Source organism: Ixodes scapularis, unplaced genomic scaffold, assembly GCF_016920785.2.
Source record: "Ixodes scapularis isolate PalLabHiFi unplaced genomic scaffold, ASM1692078v2 PGA_scaffold1__304_contigs__length_218370807, whole genome shotgun sequence".
Taxonomy (NCBI): domain Eukaryota; kingdom Metazoa; phylum Arthropoda; class Arachnida; order Ixodida; family Ixodidae; genus Ixodes; species Ixodes scapularis.
Genome location: NW_024609846.1, coordinates 115,474,817 through 115,499,228, shown reverse-complemented (window position 1 = coordinate 115,499,228; position 24,412 = coordinate 115,474,817). Strand labels below are relative to the sequence as shown.

Here is a 24,412-nt window from a genome sequence, read left to right as displayed (position 1 = left end):
GAACCGCTCAACCAAACCATTTGCCTGAGAGTGGTAGGCTGTGGTCTTCAAGTGAGCGATGCCAAGAAGAGTTGTCAAGCTTCGGAAAAGGGCCGATTCGAATTGGCGTCCGCGATCGGTCACGATTTCGGCGGGAACCCCAAAGCGGGAGATCCAGGTGGACAGAAGCGCAGAGGCGACAGTCTCGGCAGTGATGTCTTTGATGGGACAAGCCTCCGGCCAGCGCGTGAACCTGTCGATGACGGTTAGGAGGTACCGGTAGCCCTGCGATGACGGTAGGGGTCCGATGAGGTCCACGTGAATGGTGGCAAAGCGCGTGTCGGGAAGTGCAAACTTTGCCAGAGCCGCGATGGTGTGCCGGGACACCTTACTCTGCTGACAAGCAATGCATGCTCGTGCCCACGCGCGGACATCAGTGTTCATACCAGGCCAGACAAATCGTTCCGCGATTAGATTTTGAGAAGCGCGGATGCCTGGGTGTGAGAGAGCATGAAGGTTGTTGAAGATCTGACGCCGAAGTGGTAAGGGCAGATAAGGCCGTTTCCGTCCGGTCACCGGGTCGACGTCGCAAACGATGTTTGTGCCCAAGTCGGAGAAGTAAACGTCCTCAAGATGGAGAGAGGAGGTTGGGGAAGAGCGAAGGTTGCGGAGCTCTTCGTCACTCTCCTGTAGAGCAGGGAGTTGTCTAAGGTCACACCCGCGGTACTGAACTGCGGAGACGCGGCTGAGGGTGTCGGCGGGGATGTTGTGGACGCCCTTGATATGCTGAATGTCGGTAGAAAATTCAGTTAGGAATGCCAAGTGTCGCGTCTCTCTCGGAGAGTATGTGGCCTTAGATGATCTGAAGGCATTGGTTAGTGGCTTGTGATCTGTAAAGATCACGAACGATCGTCCTTCCAGGAAGAATCTGAAGTGCTTGATGGTAAGGTAAGCCGCGAGGAGTTCACGGCCGAAGGCACTATATCGTTGCTCGGTTGGTGTAAGTTTTTTGAAGAAAAAACCAAGCGGGAGCCACTCGTTGTTGACGCGTTGTTGCAGCACCCCTCCTACTGCGTATCCAGAGGCATCAACCATCACGCTCGTGGGGGCGTCGTGCTCTGGATGAACTAAGAGGGTAGCAGAAGCGAGACGCTCTTTGATGGTAGTGAAAGCGTTGTCTGCAGCGTCGGACCAGGCAATCGTGGCTGTTGTACCCTTCGTGGTTTGAAGGAGCGCTTCTAGGGGAAGTAATATTGCCGCGCAACCTGGGATGAACCGCCTGTAGTAATTCACCAGGCCCAGAAAACGGCGGAGCTGGCGAAGCGATTCTGGACGTGGGAAATCGGTGATCGCTTTCACCTTGTCGGGAAGAGGTCGGATGCCATTGGAGTCTACCACGTGGCCCAGGAATTCCAAGGACGGGACGCCGAACGCACATTTTTCTGCGTTGATGATCAGGCCATGTTCAGCGAAACGCTCGAATACTAGGCGCAGGTGGCGTAGATGTTCCTCCGGCGACGAGCTGGCGACAAGAACGTCATCGACGTAGGCGAAAACGAAAGGTAGTCCGCGGAGAATGGCGTCGATGAAGCGTTGGAAGCTTTGCGCGGCATTTCGCAAACCGAAAGGCATCCGGGTGAACTCGAAAAGTCCAAACGGTGTGACGATTGCGGTTTTCTTTACGTCTTCGGGAGCGACGGGGATCTGATGGTACGCTTTCTGTAGGTCGAGTTTCGAGAATATGGTACATCCGTTCAGGCTGGTGGTGAAGTCCTGAATGTTGGGGATGGGGTAACGGTCGGGGACTGTAGTCACGTTCAAGCTGCGATAGTCGCCGCAGGGCCGCCAGTCGTCTGTTTTCTTCGGGACTAGGTGGAGTGCAGAGGACCAACTACTCGAGGATGAGCGAGCAAGGCCGATCTCCACCATGTGTTGGAACTCTTGCTGAGCGACGCGAAGCTTTTCGGGAGCTAGCCGACGAGACCTCGCGTGTGTAGGCTGACCGCTGGTGATGATGCGGTGGACGACATCATGCCTGACCGGTTTGTTCCAGTCGGGAGCTGCCGTTAACGATGGGAATTCGCTCAGCAAGTCCCCGTAGGGCGACTGTATTGGTTGGCGAAGTGTGAAAGCAAACGGCTGGAGTGTGGAGGTTTGGCCGGTGACGAAAAGGCCTGTGGTTGAGTCATGAATTTTCTTTTGGGCCATGTCTACTAGGAGAGAGAAGTGGGACAAGAAATCCGCTCCTAGAATAGCGTGACTGACCTTGGCTACAAGAAATATCCAACGAAACGTCCTTCGCAAGCCAAGGTTGATCGAGATTGACCTCTTCCTGTAGACGGGGAGGTTGGAGCTGTTGACCGCTTGCAGGTGGCAGATAGGAGTAAGTGTACAGTCAAAAGAATTTGCGGGTAGCACACTCACTTCAGCTCCTGTGTCGACCAGGAACTTCAGTCCACTGGTAGCGTCCGTAATGTAGAACAGGCGACCTTGCTTATTTGGGGGAGCGCTCGTCGCCACTAGCGATCCCGCGTCCTGTTTTCCGACCAGCTGCAAGGCCTGGTGCAGCGTTCCGCAGCAGCTCCAAAGCGCTGGTGATACCAGCAGTGCTGTTGCTCTTGCCGCTGTTGGTTATGCCTTGGCTGGTGGTTCGCCTGTGGCGAGGGAGAACGACGGTGGGAGCTTCTGGTCTGTGAGGATCGCCTAGGGCTGCGAGGTCGTGGAAGGCGCAATGTGCTTGTGACAAGCTCCTGTAGTTGTTGCACGTCTTCTCGCAGTGCTGCGATTTCATCCCGAGTAACCGCGGCCGCTATGGGTGCGCGAGTCGCTGGAGTGTCGGGCTCGGGGCGCTGTACTGATGAGACGGTAGATGTTGACGGGTGTTGGCTTGCAACCTCCATGATCTTATCGGCGTGGAGAGCCAAGGCAGGCAAGGACAAGTCGGATGCAGTCGCCAGGATCATTTGCACCGACGGTGGGAGTCGCTGCAAGAACAGCTCTTTCAAGAACTGGCTGTCGAACGTCGCGGCACGGTCGCCGAGAAGCGCCTGCATCTGGCGCAGAAGTTGCGATGGGCGACGGTCGCCCAGTTCTTCTGCTGAGACTAACTGCTGCAGGCGTTTGCGTTCCGAAAGCATTGTGCGTTCTAAAATGGCAGTCTTGAGCGCATCGTACGGGTTCGTCGCAGGTGGCCGTGCGAGGATGTCGTAGACCTCCAGCGCCACTTCGCACGGCAGCGAAGCCTGGACATGGCTGAACCGTACCTCTTGGGATATTATGTTGGCCAGTCGGAAGCTTCCCTCGACTTGAAGAAACCAGACTTCTGGGTGCTGTGCCCAGAATGGAGGCAGGCGAACAGCGTAGGCGCCAACGGTCGCAGCGGAGGTTGCAGGAAGCCCAGCATCAGCTCGGGGAACGTCTGGACGTTCCATGCTGGGACGTCCGGGTCACCAATGTAGAGAAAGACAGACGAAAAGCGACTACGTCTGACGCATTCCAAAATCGAACTTCTCTCTTCGTTTTTATCTGCACGCGATCTTCTTCTTTTCTCAGTGGCTATCGCCACACAGTCATTGCGAACATATGGATTTGGAATAAACACGCTGTGATGATGCCTTGATGATTTGTTTTTGCAGATTTCATAGTAGTCGGACTTATTAATTTTGACGTGATTATGAATAATATTGAAAATACATTTTAACCTATACAGATTTGTTCTCGATTCAAGTGATGGAATACTGGCAAGTTCCCATAGTTTAGTAGGCGAGTCAATGAGGCGATATTTATTAAGAAATGAAACAGGAGGCTCGCCGCTGCATTTTCTCTAGTTTAGAACAATGTGTTAAGGTATGAGGGTTCCATACGATTCGGGGGGGAGGGGGGGGGGGGCATACTCAATAATAGATCTAATCAAAGCTTTATAAGCAAGTATTTTTATTTCAGTCGTTAAGCTAGCTAAATTTCGCCTCAGGCACCACAATGTTTTGCTAGCCTTTTTGAAAACATGACCAGTATGGGCATTCTATCGTACATCAGGACTAAATTTTAAACCTAAGTATTTACCATGGCAAGCACGCTAACATCTATGCTATAGTCATAATGCAAAATATGTTGTTTTCTAGTTACTGACATACAGAGTAATTTTTTCGGGTTCAGCACCATTTTCCATTGGTCACACTACTTTTTATTCTTTGTAGATTGCAATTCGGCTTGACCTGGTCATCCGGTGTTTCCATTTTATTGTATATAATACAATCGTTACAATCGTCAGCAAACAGCTTCAGTGGTACTGAAATTACGTTGTGCAAATAATTTATAAAAAAATAGAAGGGGGCCAACACACTTTTCTGGGGTACACCTGAAGCCAATTGTGAAAGTCTAGATTCATTCACACAGTCCAACTTTGACATACAAGCAAGATATTCGATTTAGGACGTTTCGGTGTACGGACTTATCGGTGTATATCCTTAGAAATTCTGGTTATCTTTTGCATGTCTATGAACGTACGATTTAATTACTTATACTGATTATAATATACATCTTCACACAATATGTCTGTCTGTGGCCTCTTGGTATGAACGACTTTCTTAACTGCCTGTATACAAATAACAAGTATTTCATTTCCTATGTTTATAAATCGAATGGCTAAGATCTTATGTTCGGCTTACTTGTCCTCGCTCGCCACTCTATTGCCAGTATAGGTGGTGATTTTTTCATGCCATCTTTTTTCCTTACCTAACCGAAAGCTAGACCAATCCTCATTATACCCTTAAATTGCATCAACGTTTGTCGCTAAGAAAACAGGTATGACATCAGTATTTTAAACAGCGATTGGGTAGTTACAAAGAAACAAGTCAAGTATGTTTTGGTCCCGTGTAGTTACAGTCAAGCCGAAAATAAATAGCTCCAAGCGAACAAGTGTTTGTTTTCTGAGGAGCGATAGCCTGGCGGTTTTCCTTCGTGCTGGTGCCGACGTCAGAACCCGTCAATGTGAAGCAGACAAGGGGTAGCCCATCAACTCAAAGAAACGGCTGTCATCATCCGCGTCTTCTCAGCATGCATGCTGAGAAGACGTTCTTCCCCTTCAATCAGACCATGGTCTGATTGAAGGGGGAGAACGTCCGCTCGTTTGGAGCCATTTAGTTTCTGTGTGACTGTAGAAAGACATGTTGCTTAAATCTAAGATGTCCAGCATGCATTTGAGATCATGATTTAGCCGACTCATGGTTCTACATGCAAACAGTTCCTCCCCCCCATATCATATCCGGTACAATCACCTCCGAGCAAGACGCCGTCATTCGAAACACTGGATACCATATCATGAAGTACCTCAATGATAGCAGGATCAAAGTCAGGGGGTCTGTAGAAGAACATTCGCGCAATAAGTTTGTTATCAGGCAGCCCAACACTACACTACACTGATTCGATAGTATTGCCTAAGACATCTAGCCCCTCATAATGACTGCATTAACAACTATATTCAAATATTTTTCTGCTCGTTAAAATTACTTTGAATATATTATTGCTGGATCAGGGGCGCAATTAAATTCTTTTGTTGAAGTTTATATTCATTATATTTTTCGTAATGGACAAAAGCAGACAGCTAAATTAAGAAATTTGCGTTTCTATCAGTACGTCTTCTACCTTTCATGCATCAAAATATTAAAATTTGCGAAGGTCTGCAATGTATGCTTGAGGCTCAACTATTCATTTCCAAACACAAATCATGTTTACACCGAGTCGTCCGCACAAAGAAATGACCGTGCACCGAAACGTTTGTGCACCTTAACGTTCGTGCACCAAAACGTCATAGACCGAAACGCCCTTTACCGAAATGTCCGGATCCCCAAAGGGCAACAAATGACGTCACAAAAGCCTAAGCGTTATGCTGTCGGATGTTGCCGACGTTCCGGCAAAAGGGCACGAGCAAGCGTGTGTGCCGCTCTCGTCACGGCGTCCCAACTTCGGTGCTGCCGGAGCTTCCGTGGGCTCTCCCAACCTGGAGAGCAGCCTGCAGCAGAAAATCCACCACCGCTGCGGTGACAGAATCGTGGCTACTTTTATGATGTCATCAAACAAAAATCAAGGGAACACTTCTTGTTTTTGTTTTTTTTTGGGGCCGGGCGGTGAACACATTAGTTGAAGACGGACGGACGGAAACCCAGGGAAGAAGGCCCTCCCTGCAGCTTCTTGACATAGTTTTGAAACTCGACTTTTGCGCGCTGCCATCTACTGAACTGCATAATGTGTTCTGAGCATGCGCTGTAGCTCCCTGGCGGAATGTCAGACACCGCGCATCCGTCCACAGCCCAATGACTAGGCACTTTCGCCCGAGTAATGAACGCTGGGGAGGTGTGTATAGTTGCTCATCACCGACATTGATTGATTTTCAATGCACAAGCGCACTGTTTTGAAACCAGCCCGCGTTTGCCCACACCAGGTGTGGGCACTGCGCCTGCGTATACAAAACCAGATCAGAGAGAAGTAAAGCGTCTGCGCAAGCGCAGTGCCGACAGCAGCACCATTGCAGTGGCGCGACGACAGAGATGAGTTGGTCTCAGACTTGTACACGTTACTGAAAAAAAGTAGCCGATTACCATTACAATTATTTCACTGTAAAAAAAAATAACCGATTACAGTTACAAATACAGCCGCAAAAAAGTAATCGAGAAATTACTCTAAAGTAATCGATTACTTCCCACGTTACTTTTCATTCAAATTTTTTTATTACAGTAGCATAATCCTTGGGGTCTCGCACTCGGTTGTTCCAAGAAAAAAAAAAGAGGAAAAAAAAAAAGAGAAAGCCTTGACCGCCTCTGCTTAAAGCTGTGTGAGTGATGCCAACACACCAAATTCCTCTCGTGAAAAAAATGAGATAAGAAGAGCGCCGTTTAAATACATTACTCACAAGAGACTGGATAGGGTCATTTCTCGTTCCCGGACGTAGTCTCCGGTGTACCAAGCAAAAAAAAAATGTATTCAGGAAGCGATGCATAGTGAAGTGGCCTACTAATCCTCGTGGTCCCATGCTTAGTGGTTCCCAAAAAGAAAAAGAAAAAGAATTGACCGTTGTCCAGATCTGAGTGACTCCAGCACATCTAACCCCTCCCCCCCTCCCCCCCCCCCCCCCCCCCCCCCGAAAAAGAGAAAAATTATATTTGTTAATTTTGTAATCGATTACAGCAAAAAGGTAATTCAATTACAAGGACCGTTACTCCTTAAAGGAAGTAGCCGAAGTGTCACAAAATTACAGTAAAATGTAATCGATTACAAGCAATTCAATACTTGTAAGGCGTTACGTACAAGTCTGGTTGGTCTATAGTTTGTTGCCACGATATAACCGTAGGAGAGGCTCCGCCCCTGAATTCCCGAATGTCACGACGTCGTACCTCAGTTGTGGAACCCCCCCCCCCCCCCCCCCCCCCCTCACTCATTGCAGTTCGCTTCTCGTTCGTTTGAAGCGCAAGCTAGATTTTCGTTTCAAAACTGAGTGTTCCATATGAGTACGTCGGGGAAAGGAACGAGCATTCGTGAGGGCCTTTCTTTTGTTTTCTTTTCGCGATTAATTTTTTTTTTCTTTTTTAACTCCACTTCGCACAATGCCCAATGCTTCTCTGCGCATTGGGCATTGCGCAGGGCGATATGTGTGTGTCTGGGTGGAGCCTCTGCTACACGGTTGTTTCTTATGTTGCAACGGGCTCTAAGTAGTGTTTCACAAAAAGCTGAAGGCACGCTTTGGGAACCCCGAGAGAACCCAGGAAACATAAATCGCGTGAGGTTGGGAGGAAAAAGTGACCAAAGGGAAGGGAACAGGATGGGAGACGAAGTTTCGATCGAAAGCTTTTTCTGAACTGACGTTAAACACGCTGTCTTCGTGTTTCCTGTCACTTGAGGAAGGCCACCTAGTCTGTTGAACGTTTTTGGTTTCCGATTTGATTTCTCTCTGTCTTTCTTGTGTCTCAAACGTTTCACACGTATACGCCCAGTGACGTCGCTACGATGGCTCTGCGAGGCTTTTTTCCTCTTACCAGCATCAGTAGTACGTAAGACATGCTGTGCGAAACCAACGAAGGGCATCTAACAAAGGCCGGCATCTTTTCCACGCCAATATTGAGATTGTTTCGCAACGATCGTTCACAAACGTTTGCGCAAACATACCAAATTAAAAAAAAAATAAATAAAAAATGTCGGTTGCGTGTTTGGTTTGCAACCGAACGGTCGTGGGTTCGAATCCCACCTAAAAGTTTTCCAATATTTCTCTAACACAAATTAATTATTTCATAAAGTGAAATTATTTGAGACATGCGGTGACCTTTCTATTCGCATTACGTGTCATATTTTATTCACTTTCATTCCATGCGTGACGTCACGTTTCACGTGAGCGTTCTGGGTTGTTTGAAATTTCAGTGCAAGGTCGTGTAGCTGCGACGTCATGACTCTATCGACCAATCAGAACTTTCCCGCCACGCTTTCGACGCCGGCTTTTTCGCGACACAAGCTCCTTAAAGCTATCCCGTTAAGAAAAAAAAAATGAATGAAGACCGGGAGAACGCTTGCCACTGCAGTTTAAACTTCTCGCGGCTCCTCACGCCGGAGACACAATAGTCACTGAAGGGTTAAAGGGGTGGTGCATACCGTATTTACTCGAGTAATAGCCGCACTATTTATGAACAAGGCCCTTGCGTCTACTTTCCCACAAAGCACATATAGAGCCAATCATCGCGTTGCGCATAAGTAACATAGCGAATAACTATATCAGGAACACGATTCTCCATACAAATGCAACCTTCACAGATGGTGCCTTCGCGCGTAGACGTTATCTCTGTCCTGTAAACAGCTGGAATCATGCTGTCGACCGCAGTGATTGCTAATCTGCGTGCACCGCGAAAAAGCGAACCCTAGGTTCTTTTCATAAACGGTGCGGTTATTACTCGAGTAAATACGGTATTAAATTGGAATGTTTTTCACTTTACACGAGCTTACTGGCACAGGTGGGACTCAAGGATACTCGCACGCAACGCCACTGACCAAAAAACTCCCTCGTTGCAACGTAATTTCAAGGACAAAAACAATCATTTTTATTCAATTTCTTCCTTGCAAAATGTGATGATGTAACGTGGGGATTGCAGTACACCCCAATGACGATATTTGAATGCGGTACATAGATTGGACCCGAGCGTTGCGTGGACACTCGATTGGGGCTCGTGATAATTACAAGCTCGAGAAGCATCCGGGTAGTGGCCCGTGTCCAATCGGTGCAACGACGACAATAGACAGTTTTAGTATAGCGTTGCTGGCTCTTACGTACGCAATACGCAATAGTATAGCGTACGCTAAAAATGACCTGCTCGGACCGAGTTTAGCTGTGCGTTACGTTTTCGAGGGAACACCGCGCATGAACTTGGTTAGATTTGCTAGAGGCTGCAGAATTCCGCGTGCTTATAGCGCAACCATGCTCCTGGAAAGAAATATTGAAAATTAAAACGTGTTCAATCATTTTATTTCAAATTAAACCAAGCCACAGCTTCCTCGTCAAGCGCGCTTTTCTGCGGGGTACAGAGGCTAGGAGTAAAGGCCGGTTCAGACACTTGCGTTTGAGTGCTTTTGACTGCGTTGCTTCGAAAACCGAAAGCGAGTCACCGGCACATCTGTGCTTCGTATGAAGCGTGAAATCCAATTCAAAGAATCATCTGAGCACACGATATAAGTAGCAGGGATGTCCTCGTTTCTCGCTGCCGCAACGCAGTCACACGCAACTGTCTGAACCAGGCTTAAGAGTGCGTAGCCAAATTTGATCACGGAGCCTCCGTCAATCGTCCCGTTGAAACGGCACCTTTTATCAATGCTATCGCGGAATGAAATTCATGACCTACTGATGCCCAGTGCATAGCGAGAACCTCGGCGATTTCTTTTAGTCGCTCGTCCGTGGGCGATGAACTGTGCGAATAGGCTTAGCGTTGAGCAGATGGCAGCGTCGACGCACATTCCGAGCGGCGAACATTTTCACTGTGCACTCCTTCAGCTGCACGACGATCTGATTTGACCACGGTAGGTCCCAGAAAGAATTGCCGAGCTGAACACCACGCAATTTCACGTAACACAGAACTTCGAAAACACCACGTCGCCCTTGCTGCGCCAGTCGAGGTAACCGCCATCTTGAAACTGGGGCTCTCGTTGGGTCCGAGATCTCTCGAGAGCGTCCCGCAAAGCCCGCTAGCCCGCCTCGCAAAATCCCCAGCGTTGCGTGCGTACGCAATACGCTAGCCTTCCTATTGCGTTCTGCGCAAGCGCACTCACGACCCGCAATTCCCTTGCGTACGCAAAGCTATAGCGTACGGTCCACTAAAACTGTCTAATAGCCGAGCCATACCAATGTCTGGAACTCAGCGCGTGTCCTGCGCTTTACCAACCCCAGCGCGTGCCTATGAACAACATTGGCGGCATATAGACGCTTTGCAGCAACTGTGCATGGGCGCCGCCATAACTGACCTTCAGTTTTTGTTTCCCCTTCTTTCTTTTATTTCACTTCACCATTACCATAGCAGGCCAGGTTATTAGACAGTTTTAGTGGATCGTACGCTAAAGCCTTGCGTACGCAATAAAATTGCGGGTCGGGAGTGTGCGTGCGCAGAACGCAATAGAAGAGCTAGCGTATTGCGTACGCACGCAACGCTGGGGATTTTGCGTGGCGGGCTAGCGGGCTCTGCGGGACGTTCTCGAGAGATCTCGGACCCAACGAGAGCACCAGTTTCAAGATGGCGGTTACCTCGACTGGCGCAGCAAAGGCGACGTGGTGTTTTCGAAGTTCTGTGTTACGTGAAATTGCGTGGTGTTCGACCTACGGCGGTCGAATCAGATCGCCGTGCAGCTGAAGGAGTGCACAGTGAAAATGTTCGCCGCTCGGAATGTGCGTCAACGCTGCGATCTGCTCAACGCTAAGCCTATTCGCACAGTTCATCGCCGATGGACGAGCGACTCTAAAAGAAATCGCCGAAGTTCTCGCTATGTACTGGACATCAGTAGGTCATGAATTTCATTCCGCGATAGCATTGATAAAAGGTGCCGTTTCAAAGGGAAGATTGACGGAGGCTCCGTGATCGAATTTGGCTACGCACTCTTAAGCCTGGTTCAGAAAGTTGCGCTTGACTGCGTTTGACTGCGTTGCGGCAGCAAGAAACCAGGACATCCCTGCTACTTATCTCGCGTGCTAAGATGATTCTTTGAATTCGATTGCACGCTTCACACGAAGCACAGATCTGCCGGTGACTCTCTTTCGGTTCTCGACGCAACGCAGTCAAACGCACTCAAACTCAAATGTCTGAACCGGCCTTTACTCGTATCCTCTGTACCCCTCAGAAAAGCGCGCTTGACGAGGCAGCCGCGGCTTGGTTTAATTTGAAATAAAATGATTGGACACGTTTTCATTTTCAATATTTCTTTCCAGGAGCATGGTTGCGCTATAAGCACGCGGAATTCTGCAGCTCTAGCAAATCTAACCAAGATCATGCGCGGTGTTCACTCGAAAACGTAACGCACAACTAAATTTGGTCCGAGCAGCTCATTTTTAGCGTACGCTATACTATTGCGTATTGCGTACGCAAGAGGCAGCAACGCTATACTAAAACTGTCTATTGCCACATTAGATTCAACTGTGTCCTTTTCTAAAGCATCGGCTTTTGTAGAGGATCGTCAACTACCGTTTCAGTTGCTCGCGGCATCTCGGTAAGACAAGAGAAGGTCAGCAATGGCGGCTGTAATTTGGCGCGTGTGTAAAGCGTTTATAATTGGCTCCAGATTACGTGGCCGCTTCTTCTGGCTGCGAGTTGAGGGGGTGAAAGCTGCCCGTTTTTCTTTAATTTTTTTCGGGGACTTCTATTGCGTGGGGTGAAAAACAAACGCGAGTTTTATAGGTCATTAACGTCAGGGATCCGTTCTTAACAGTATTTGCTCAAAGTACAAAAATTGTTGCATCGACCCTTTAAGGGGTATTCACACGAGGGAGAAATCCCGGGGATTTCTCGCCGGCACGCGCATTCCACGACGAAAACGTCAAGCTTTGCGATGTGCAAAAGCCTCGCGTTTTCATCTCGTGATGCGCGCGTGCCAGGGAGAAATCCCCGGGATTTCTCCCTCGTGTGAATACCCCTTTAAGAACCGCAGGGCGTGGCTTTTGTTCAAGCTTCTGCAACGTGATTGCTTTTTCGGCTTCCTTATCGGCTAATGCTGCAATCCTATGGGCTATGGGACGATGATGAGATGCCAGTGGACTCCTTACGCCCCGCGTTCATTAAGAGGAGCAGTGCAACGATATTCGCTTGGAATGCTTTTCACTTTACACGAGCTTTCTGCCACTACTGGGACCCAACACCCAGGTATTCTCGCGCGCAACGCCACTGATCATGATACTCCAGAAAGCACAAAATAATAAAACACTTGAAGGACGAACACAGACACACACAGTTCTTTCACCATGAAACTCCTTTGTTGTTTGTAATTTCAAGGACAAAAGCGAGCATTTTCATTCAATTTCTCCTACGCGAAACGCTGAGTGTGTGTGTGTGTGTGCGTGCGCGCGCGCGTGCGTGCGTGCGTGTGTATGTGTGTTTGTGTGTGTGTGGGGGGGGGGGAGGTTGCGGAACTCTTTCAGTGACGATATTTGAATACGGCTCATAGATTGAACCGGAGCACTGCGTTAGCACTCGATTTGGGCTCGTGATAATCGATAACTCGACAAGCATTTGGATAGTAGCCCTGGTCGAATCGCTGCACTGACGACAATAACTGAACCATAACCACGTCTGGAACTCGGCGCGTGTCTTGTGCTTTGTCAACCCAAGCGCGTGGCTATAATTAACATTGGCAACATTCACCCACTCCAAATCTCGTGGCCGCTTGTTCTGGCTGCAAATTTAGAAAAAAGAAAAAAAAAAAAAAAAGAACGCTGCTTTTTTCTTTTTTTTCTGCAATTTTTATTGTTTGTGGTGAAAAACGAATGACGAATGCGTGTTCGGGTCATTAACGCCAGGGATTCGCCCTAAGCGATATTGGAGGAAAGTACAAAAATCGTTGCATCGCCCCTTTCAACCCTTTGTGGCGGCTAGCCCTCTGGCAAACAATGAGCTGTGCGTACTGTGCAATGACCGCGACCTAAAGCCACTCTTCTGGAAGGCCATACTGGATCCCCTGGTGAGCTCGACGGTGTGCATCGTTCGCTGCTGTCGTTCTTATTGTTTTGATCGCCACCGCACCTATCGCTCGAGTAGCCCCGCTTCCGATAGTCTTCCGGTTGCGTGCATGAGTCTGGCGCTTGTATACCAGCCCGAGGTCGTCAGCTGAGGTCAACTGGCCCGCTTGCTCGAAATAAGATCAGTCACAAACTATCACACATATGCACTGCAGGGGGGGCAACCGCACAACGTCTCAATAAGGCTGGTTCACCCATTTGCGTTTGAGATACACTCTAAGAAAAAAAGATGGTTTCAGAGGACTAACGGCAGCATTTGGTCCTCCGAACTTGCTCCCCGAAGAGACCGTCTGGGTCGAGCTAGGTATTGTGCGCAAATACTGAGGACTAACTGCATTTGACCGGGACTGACCGAGAGGCATGCGGGAGCATTAGTCCTCCTGATACAGGGTGCATCACGGTGTAAGATACACTCTTTCGGTGAGGACACGGCGGGGCTGAACGCGCGGCGCGAGGAATCAGATAATCAGAAAGTTGAGACTTTTTAGTGTTGTGTCGTTTACCCGCAGTCTCGGGGTTTTTTCAACCATGTTTGTACACCAGCACGTTTGCGCCCTTACTTTTTGTTCGTTAATCAGATAGTGTTCGTTCGACGGGCATCCGAAAGGCTGCATCATTACGCGGCCACGGTGCCCGCGGCTGACAGTGTCGCCGGCGGCCAAACGGCGAAACTGTGTGAGAGCGAAAAAAAAAAAAAATCTCGTTGCCATGACACCCCGGTACACCGTGGTCTTTCTGCACGAGCGACAACCTCGCTGGAGCTCTGCGCGTGTGGAGCATAAGGCAGCACGAGCCGCCTCATGCCGTGCCCACGCGTCGACGAGTCATCTGCCGGCGCCGCTTGAAACCATAGTGAGAGAGAGAAAGAGAGAGAGTGAAAAGCGAACTTTATCTGCACTGCGCGAGGAGCGCGCTGTCCTCACCTGAAGACTATTATCTTACACCGTGGGGTGCATATAGAGATTTGGTCGTGGTCTAAACGCGTGGACGAGATGGCGGCGTCTGCTGCACCGCCGATGGCCAGCGTTAGCGACGCACTTACTGTTTTGGAACGCAGTAAAAGGTATCCACAGACAATCTTGGCATCAAATATTGCAGGAGGGGGCATTTTAAGGGTTGGAGCTGACTTTATAACGATCGCAGCCTCTGTTTGAGCACGTCGTGGAAGCCAGCGCTGACGCGAGCCCGGCCATTGTTGATGCACTGCCATGCGGCTTTTCACCGTTGTGCTGGCGTCCTTTCCCTTTGCATTGTTTGGAACGTGCTTCAGAAGCGTTTATATTTTCTTTTCGGTTCAACTAGGATGAAAACAGCCACGTAGCTTGTGGTAAAGACGTTTCCAAAGACAAAACAAGGCTCATTACATTTTCTTTCTTTTTTTGTATTCTTCAAAATATTTTTTTTCTTTTCGTAAGAGACGATGCGCTTGGCACGGAGACGCGCATGCGCAAAGTGGGGCAGTCTATGCGGGTAAGCGAGAACATGCCTAATGAAAGCCCACGGGGAAGTGTTTTTCCAGACCTGTCAAATAATTACTATGTGTACCGTTATTTCTTAGTAATGGAATGTTTAGCAACAATATTGGAGAACTATATTGGTGCGAAAGCAGCACCATACTTGTAACATCGTTCTCGGTCGAGATGGTCACTGACCAAACGACTTCTTTCAAATGTTCTGTATAAAAGGCGCATGGGTAACCTTTGGGGGTGGTGATTGGATTAGCGTGTCGTCGCGTGTTTGTTGTGCCTGTGTCATCAGTGTTCTAATTCCTTGTCTATGTTAAATGTATAATACGTATGCAAATGTGAAATGAGTGCTGTTCGAATGTGAATTAATGAGCGAAGAGAAGATCTATCCCAGTGATATTCTATTTTTACAAATTTTGAATTTGACGTTGACTAACGCCACCTAGGTTTGTAAGGGCGCCATTTAGTAATAAATAAGGTAAGGGCGCAGCATGGTAGTCCCAGCGGCCTAAATGCAAGGGTAGAAAGGTTAGTTTTGTGGGTTCAACTTTGAGGGACTAACGGGAGGGGCGCAAAAGCTGCTCCAGTCCCCGTTAGTGCCCCAGGGGACAAGTGGTAGTGTCAGTGCATTTAGTCCCCTAAAAAACTAAATCGCGCTCGCTTTTTTTTTTTTTTTTTACAGTGCATAGGGTATATTTGGAACACATTTGGTCCGCGTATATAACTTAAGTAAAAGGAACAACAGGAAAAATAAAAACTGAAGGCGAGATAAAAGAGCACACAAACACAGCGCTGTGTTTGAGTGCTCATTCATCTCGTTTTCCGCGTTCTCGTGCTGTTTTATTTTTCTTTGAAGCTAGGCTAAGCCTACTACCCACCTCCACGCCTTGTCGGTTGAAATAATTTTGACGGCATTATAAGAAACAATTTCTCGTAGGTAATGCGTAGATTTGCTCTCGCGCATAATGCTAAACCTTACCAGTTTAGTTATACGCAGATTGAAAGGGTTCCATTTCTACCTAACAGAGGGCTCCAGTGTGCCCCAGCGTGTTCTCGTCGTCAGCGGTTACAGGCGGTTGCAAGAAAATCGATCTCCCCTAGACGCAGAAGTGTAAACCAGCCTCTACAAGCCCTCTGATTATTTTGCCGTTTAATTGTAGTTTCTTTTTTGTTACTAAAATATTTTAATTATTTGGTTTTTGGACTCTGGTCATTCAGACCAGTGCGCAAGGGGGTGAGAACTGCTCCGAGTTTTAGGGAGGGTGAGTGGAAACAAGAGCTCATAGGTTCGGTGAGTTCGTGATCAGAGTTCATGAGTTCGTAAGTTCGTGAGTTCGAGAGTTCAATGAGTTTCTGAGTCCTCTCAGTTCGTGAGTTTATGAGTGACGAATTGGAGGTGAGCGAGTATTTAATTTTTATTTTTGGCGTGTGTTTGAGGGTGAGTAAAGGGATATTTCGATTTTGAGCTGGTTGTGAACTTTAATGAGTTAAACCTACAATTGCAACCCCAAATGTAGATACCATATTGCGCTGTTGGCCTAAATGAGAAGTTTAGTAGTGTAGTAAGACTTGCACGATACATGAATAACTATCCTAAGCTCCCAATAAAACAAAATAAAAAAATTCCCGTAGTATGTTACCAGAAGTTTAATTATGTTGCTGATTGAGTTTCGGTTCAACTTGTGAATCAGATCCTTTTATTCACTACCTGAAAAATACAGTTAATCGCAACTACAAGCTACTCAGCAACCTTAAATGTAACCGACTGTACTTACTAATTACTGCCATATAAAAGACTGATGGCAGGTTGTCATAGGAGGCTATGCATAGAGCCACAATCTCAGCATAAACAAGCGACCGCCGATTTCGTTGTTTTCTTCTCGGAATCAGCTGCCAAAAAAAGCAACACATCTCAAGTTGTAAAGTTTGGTTTGTTGGTGTTTGTTGTTTGTTTGTTTGTTAGTTTGTTTGCGTGTGTGTGTGCGTGCGCTCGCGTGCGTGCGTGCGTGCGAGTGCGTTTGTGTGTGTGTGCGTGCGTGTGCGTGTGCGTGCGTGTGCGTGCTTGCGTGTGTGTGTGTGTGTGTGTGCGTGTGTGTGTGTGTGTGTGTGTGTGTGTGTGTGTGTGTGTGTGTGTGTGTGTGTGTGTGTGTGTGTGTGTGTGTGTGTGTGATGTGATGTTATGCACCCGCTAGCAGTGTCTCGCAGTGTACTTCCCTCTCCTTTGGGACGTTTCAAAAATTAAGTTGGTGGGACTAGGTCCTTCCACTGCTTTTAACGTAAAGAACTAGCCACCTCGAGTGACGTTGAAAAAATAGTGCGGAGCGCAAGTTCGTCTGCTTCTTGCACAGGAGTGGCGATGAAATCAGAACGCCGAGTCCTTATAATGGCTGATCGAAAGAATAGTGGGTAGACGTCAAGCCTTTCAGAATTGGGGTCTACCCACTCTCCTTTCAATCAAAGCCAATCGGAGCTCGGCATCCGTTTGACGTCACACCAACTTCTGCGCAAGAAGCAGACGACTTGCTCCTCGCATCCATTTCTGCTTCACACAATGTCCATAGCCGTTTTAGTACATCTGGAGTAAGAGCGAAAACGCTTCCTTTCAATTTTCGTAACTTCGGCAAACCCGCCCGCGACCGTCCTGTTGCGGGCAGGTTTGCAGCCCACGACCGGACGGTGTTGAACCCACCGGGCTCAATACCGAGCAACTCGCTCGTTCAGTACCAATATTTAAAACAAAATGTACTAACCCTTTAATTTCGTTCTAGACGATTAACCTCTATGTCCAGCGCGAACGGGTTCGAAATAAAGAAAGCAGCACAAACGTCTTACAACGACCGCATGCCGGAAAAAAAAAAAATGGCCGTCCGAACTGGGCCTTCGATCGATCTGCAAACGTGAGTTCCAAGTCACGCACTCCGATGCACGAGCACGGGGCCAGTTCGACAACAAAGTGCCGCCCGAGTGGTGCATTCCATTGACCCACTCACGGCGCTCTCGAAGAAAGTGTAGCACCCTAACGGCCTTTGTATATAAGGTTGGCGGGTGCAGTCCGTTTTGAATGCGTCGCGCGTCTCCGCACCGAGCCCGAGTACATTGTGCCCCGTGGCGAAGCACGCGTTGTTGTAAATCGAGGACGGTCAGAGGAGTCCCGATCTACGGGAGCTGTGAAAGTGTGTTCTCGAATGGAACGGCGTCGTGCGAGTCGAGTTCACGCATGCACCCCGAAACACAGAAATAAGGGAAGCATGCTAACGGTTGGGGCGTCTTTCTTTCTGTTTTTGTTCTTCTGTATGGTACACACGGCGAGCAAGTGTTCCAAAATACGACTTTGGCGCGCCGTAACGCAAGGAGGGGCACGCCAGTCAAGGGTTAACAGCTTAAGAATCTCATGGCGTAGCCTATTATGTTGAAGTCAGAGAAGATAAACGATGTCCGGAAGTGAGCACCAGTGTTCCAGGCGTATATGGGCACGCGTGCCAACCAAAGCACGATTCCCGCGAATCGTGGATGGGTGACACTGGCCGTTGCACAGCCGAGGAACTGCTTTCACAATCCGAGCTGTTAGGCGAGCATTTTCCAATGCCTTGATCCCGCAATCTCTAGCCTCTAAGCTCTAGCGTAAAGCGGAGACAAGTGACCCGAAAGTGCGCACACTCTTTCAATTCCTCTTTCTGAACCCAAAAAAAAAAAAAAAAAAAAAATCACAATAGGCGTGGACCCTCTGTTACTACACTTGAACCAATCTATAGACATAGTCGCGGCGAGGGGCTTTGCAACGATAGTGGGTAAAAATTCTTCTCATTTAAAACTAGCTTACTGGTACAGTGGAGCCCAATAAGTATACTGGCACGGAACGCCATTGACCAAGAAGTTTCTTTCTTTTATCGCCACATAATTTCGAGGATAAAATCAGTGTTGGGTAAGTTACTTTTAAAAAGTAATTCGTTGCAGTTACAATTACTTTCACATAAAAAGTAGCGAAGTTACCGTTACAGTTACCGCAACAGAAGAGTAACTCGCTACAGTAACAGTTACTTCTAAAAAGTAACGACGTTACTTTTCAGTTACGTTTCTACAACACAAAAAATTAGGAAAAACTAGAAAACGCTTCTTTTCAAGTTTTTTTGCATAAAATTAAAAAGTACAGTAGTTTACGCTTTTGTTAGCAACCACCTTTACCACAGAAAAATACTCTCTGTACGACACGGGAGGCAAGAGCTCGCAACATGGAACGAATATACCAAGACGTCGAGGGCGTGGTTTATGTAGATGCCGCGGAATATCGAAATAGACTACTTTCATAAAGCCCTGCATGCAACACGGCGCGCGTTGCACTCTGGGAACTAGTTGGCCAGGGAGGAGGGTGGCATGGTTTCTGTTTCGATCGACACGTCGACAAGAGATTACACACAGAGCGTGTACTATTAACGGCCGTTATCTTTTGTTTTCTGGTCCCGAGAGCGTCATTTGTGGTCTCTAAACCTACCTAAATGGCCAGACCTCGAAGCTTTAGCACAAGCCAAGGACTTATAGCTTGTCTTAACACATGCTTGTTGTATTTTTGTACTTGAGCCTTTCTGTTAGCGTTTCGAGGTATGTGGACGAGCCAGTGCTGGGAATGTAGACGCTGCGAAGCTCGGGGATCATGCTTATGTACGAATCAACAAGCTGTAGCAACCAATAAGTATGCATACATCGAGCTCGCACCTTTATATTAGTGTTGTCGGCCAGGAAGTTTGTTTTTTTCGTGCGTCCATAGACGAAAAATTACTTTTTGCAACTACTGTTTTCTTAATACGCGTGAGTATGCGATTTAAAACTCGGAGGCACCATTGAAAGCTCAATTATAACACACTTCTTATCTCTTATCTGTAGTGACCCGCAGCACTGCACGAAGCGAGGTCTCCACCCACTCGCATTTTACTAATATTCAACATCGCGCATGCGCATAACGTTATCCTGCCAATCGTATAGGCACATTCGCACATACAAACCGTTTTAAGAAAGCAAAAGTCGAGCATTTGTGTGAAAAATGTCGCACCGTTCGCCAGAAGTACGCCGGTCGGGCATGAACCCCTATGCGGTGCGCCAAACGAACGAATTCAAAGCGCGTTTGACGGTTGCTAATGGCCATAATATTTGTTATGTGTTTGCTTTCTTCCTCACTGAGTATGCCGAGATAATTTAAGACACACCGTTCAGGCACAGATCTTGGGCGTCAGTAAAAGGTCGTCCAAAAAGGCTTAGCAAGGAGTAGGGGACGCTTGTTAAAGCCTCCGTCGTAGCTAGCCGATCTCAGCGTTTGCGAAAAGTTGATCTTCTATCAGCATAAAATTTGAGTGGGAGATATATGATGACACGAGGAAGACATCACAGTAACTTTGGTGCAGTATTGAGGTCGAAGTTATTGCGTTTCCTTCAAAGTTCATGCGTCAACGCTGAGCTCAACTTTGATATATGTACTTCTGTGAGGATGCGGCTTGCTTTTCGCCCAATGAAGTAACAAGAAGCGGACGTTTGGCAAACAAACTACGTTTAAGGCTCCAGGTGACCCAATTTCAGTTGTAGTTCACTAGTACTAGACGGGATTATTGAAATTGAACTCAAAGGTGAGGCAACTAAGCCACGTCTTACTACGTTTGCATACGCACTCATAATATCCGGTGTTTCGGGAAGCAAAGAAAGTGTCCCAGTCTTCGTTTTGTATCGCTCGAAAATGAGTGTATTGTACGTTCGTCAAAAGTCAGATAATCGAAAACGCGAGCAGCGCGTTTGGTCGCGGAGCGATAGCATGAGATGGAGCTGCCCAGGCGAAACCGAAACTGAGTGGACAACTAGTTCCCAGAGTGCATTGCGTGGTATTTCGCCGCGGTGGGGCGCCTCGGTTTTGGAAGAAGTCCATTGCAAGGGCATGTCCGTCGTAGCGGTGGGCGCGGATGGTGAGCCCCTCGTAAGCGGGACCGTGGCGACGGACAACCCCGAGACAGCGGAGGAGGCGGCCATCGCACTAGCGGTGGCCTCCACCAAAGCTAAAATTATTATGAGCGACTCGAAGATCGCCATCCGAAATTTCGCAAAGGGGCGCAGCTCGTCAGAGGCGCTCAAAATTTTAAGAACGTACGGTGACCATCACCAACAGCGGCAACGCGGGACGATCCAAATTATTTGGTCACCCGCGCACTCCTCGCTCCCAGGCAACGAGGCGGCTCACACGGTAGCTCGAGGTCTTACTCGCCGAGCCAGTGAGCCCGCCCAACCGGGAACGCGAGGAGACCGCATGTCCACCTATCCAGAAATTACGAATCACTATCGACTGGGACGGGCCCGGTACCCACCGGCTCAAGCTGAACTCACTAAGAAGCAGGCGGTGGCCTGGAGCCTCCTCCAAACCAACATGTACCCGAACCCGGTGGCCTGTAGCCGGTTCTACCCGGGACAATTTGAAAATACGTGTAAATTCTGTAAGAAGAAGGCGGATCTGCCACATATCTTATGGGCATGCTTTCGGGCGGCACCGACCATTGATGGCCGCAAAATCCAAGACCCTGAGCATTGGGAGGCCCTACTGCTCAGGTCAGACCCACAAGATCAGGTCTGGGCGACCCGGCTAGCCGAAGAAGCCGCCGAGGTCCAGGGGATCTCGGCCGTCTTCTAGGACGGCGGTGGATGAGACGGCTGCACCCGTCATCCCACCGACACTGCTGGGACAATAAAGTTCTATTCTCTCTCCTCTTCTTCTCTGTACGCTGGCCATGATAGTTCTACTTTGTTCTCATCAACATCCCTATCCTTAGTAGCACTAGCCCATTGCTGGCTCGTTGATGGTTGCACTGGGTTCATAGGGTCCCTGCACGTATTTTAGTTCGTACCCTGCAAGCCAGAAACAAACCCCGCGCAAACAGCAGTAAATTTTGCCTCGATTGTTGACACCACGCCGGAATAGTGACGTAAGTCATTATGCGCCACTACTCCGGCAACCCGCGTGCCATCCGCGTGTATTGTTGTTTCACGGTTGATGCACCCAATTAAAAATCTTTTGCGCAGAAAAAAAAGACGAAAAAAAAAACAACACGTAACATAGCTAGTGCTTCAAGATAAGATGTAAGTGTTGGGTCACAAAGCACAATCCCATTTGTAAAGATAACTATTTTTTGTTTTCATCAATTCTAAACGTGGCTATATTCAAGTCGTGACTCGCGAGAAGGAAGGTATACGCAAGTTTGTGCAAGGCCAAATTGACACTCGAAATGTTGGAACAGACATTTTGGAAAGTGCAAGGGATAGCTAGATTGTACTCGATCAATGATATAGTATTCACAAAAAACTGGAAAGTAACGACAAAAGTAACGTCGTTACTTCCATCGTTACCTAAGAAAAAGTAATAGAACTACAGTTACAAGTTACATTTTTTAAAAAAATAACTCGTTACAGTTACAAGTTACCAAAAAAGTAACGAAGTTACAGTAACGCGTTACCACCCAAGACTATAAAATGGGATGTTACCTTTCAGTCTCTCCTTCGCCAAGCTTAATGACGAGGTTGTAGGGATCGCATTGTTGACAGTGTCAACAATGCCATGACAATGCGATCCTTAAGATTTCGTCATCAAGCTTTGCGATCCCTGCGGCTCATATAGGGGGCACGAGAACTGCGTGAACGTTCAATTTGGGTTCGTGACAAACACTGCCTCGACATGCACTCGGGAAGTAACTCGTGCCCAATCGCTGCAATGACGGGAATAGCCAAACCGAAAAACACTGGACCTGGGAAAGCAGCGCCATTGCATTCCCACCTCCTAGCCGGACACACACAAACACCACCATACAAACGACTAAACCTCACAATGTGAATGGCTCATGGCTGTTGGTTGCCATGGTAATCGCCATCTTGGACCCTTCCAAAGATTCAAAGCTTTGAAAGTGTCGTGAAAACCAGTCGCACCAAGATTGCTATGGAGCATCATCGCACTGGAGGCGTTCCCCGGCCAATATGAGCATCTTTGGCACTGTGCATGCAATAAACTTATCACTCATGCTTATTTTCCTAAATCTCTGACAATTATGTTGCTCTTCTTGCGTGTTTCAAGACAGTAAATTATTTTTCAATACCTCCAAGCACTGACGTTGCGTGTGATGGCGGTACAAAGATTCATGACATCACAGGCGGGCGGTGGTGCTGGGGGACATTGAAAAATAATTTTACTGTATTGAAACAAGCAAGAAGAGCAACATAATTGTCAGAGATCTGGGGAAATAAGCATGAGTGATAAGTTTATTGCATGCACAGTGCCAAAGACGCCCACATTGGCCGAGGAACGCTTTCAGTACAATGATGCTCCACAGCGATCTTGGTGCGACAGTTTTTATTGACCCTTCGGAAGCTTCGCACTTTTGAAAGGGTCCGAAAGTGGCAATTACCATGGCAACCGAAAGCGATGAGCCAATCACCTTGAGAGGTTGTGTCGTATGTATGTTGGTATTTGTGTGTGTCCGGCTAGCAGGTGGGAAGGCAATGCCGCTACTTTCCGAGATCCGGTGTCTTTAGCCGAACCTTCACAATATGTGCAATTCGGCGCGTGCCCTGTGCTTTGCCGAACCCAACGCGTGGATATAATAAACACTGGCGGCATATCATCGGCTCCAGATCACGTGGCGGCTTGTTCTGGCTGTGGGTTGAGGGAGTAAACGCTTTCTGAAGGTTTCCAGCTGAACGTAGAAGTAAAAACCAAGGAGTGGAGAAAAAGAGACACACACTGCTGGACTATCAACCATTTACTGAAATTCTTCCTTTTCCTTTTCATCGACATTCATGAATTAAACTATTTAATGGAATTTTTTCTTTTCTCTTTTTTATCTACCCTCATGACTTATACGATTGAGATCCCAGAGGTAACTTCTTCTTCTTCGGTATGACATTTGGTTACGCAAGTACACTCCTAATACCGGTATGCGAGACCCTCTGCAAGAAAGTGCGGCAAAAACAGGAAACCAATGCACAACCAACGAAAAAGAAGCCCCCCAAACCTTTTGTGGTGATGCCATACATCCACGGGATAACGCATCGCCTAAAAAAGATCGCCGGCCGACAAGGCGTACAGGTCGTATGCTCAGCCCCCAACAAGGCATATGCTATGTGCCGTAAGGTAAATTGTAGGAATGACCAAAATCAGAGGTCCACCTGCGGCATCGCGCACTGAACAACGTACGCCCCGTGCGAAAAAGGAGTTGTGTACCGTATTCCGTTGTCGTGTGGCAAAAGCTACATTGGACAAACTGGGCGGTGTATTAACGACCGCACCAGGGAGCATGCAGCTTCCATTGGCACACTAATGTCAGCTGGCCATCTTCCGGCGCATTGCCGCATATGCCAATGTGCTCCTGATTTCGAAAACATTACCATCGTCGGAAAGCACAAAAACCAGCTTGCAAGGGAAATCCTGGAATCTCTAGCTATTGAGGCGCACGGGGATGACTGCGTGAGTGCCGCTTCATCACGCTATTTTCGAAAGAAAAACTGTATCTTCTGGGGGCGCCCCAAGTGGGGAACCAAGTCATGAACATGTGAACGCTAGCCACCAAATGTCATACCGAAAAAGAAGTTAAAAAGAAAAAAAAAATTCCAGTAAATAGCTTAATTCATGAATGTCGATGAAAAGGAAAAGGAAGAATATCAGTAAATGGTTGATAGTCCAGCAGTGTGTGTCTCTTTTTCTCCACTCCTT

The 24,412-nt window shown here is 47.9% G+C and overlaps 1 protein-coding gene across 1 annotated transcript; it reads left to right on the top strand.

The window, feature by feature from the left end:
• Positions 1 to 17,936: 17,936 nt before the first annotated feature.
• LOC120849238 lies at positions 17,937 to 21,346 on the top strand. Its single transcript, XM_040221416.1, has 3 exons — positions 17,937 to 17,945; positions 18,903 to 18,978; positions 20,592 to 21,346. Exons 1-3 carry the CDS (start codon positions 17,937 to 17,939, stop codon positions 21,344 to 21,346), a joined length of 840 nt encoding a protein of 279 aa, XP_040077350.1.
• Positions 21,347 to 24,412: the final 3,066 nt, after the last annotated feature.

What these genes read in the sequence shown, in the direction of transcription:
- LOC120849238 (XM_040221416.1), top strand. An exon ending in AGATGCCGCGGAATATCGAA is followed by an intron (nt 18,979 to 20,591) that starts ATAGACTACTTT and finishes TGGAAGAAGTCC; the next exon opens with ATTGCAAGGGCATGTCCGTC.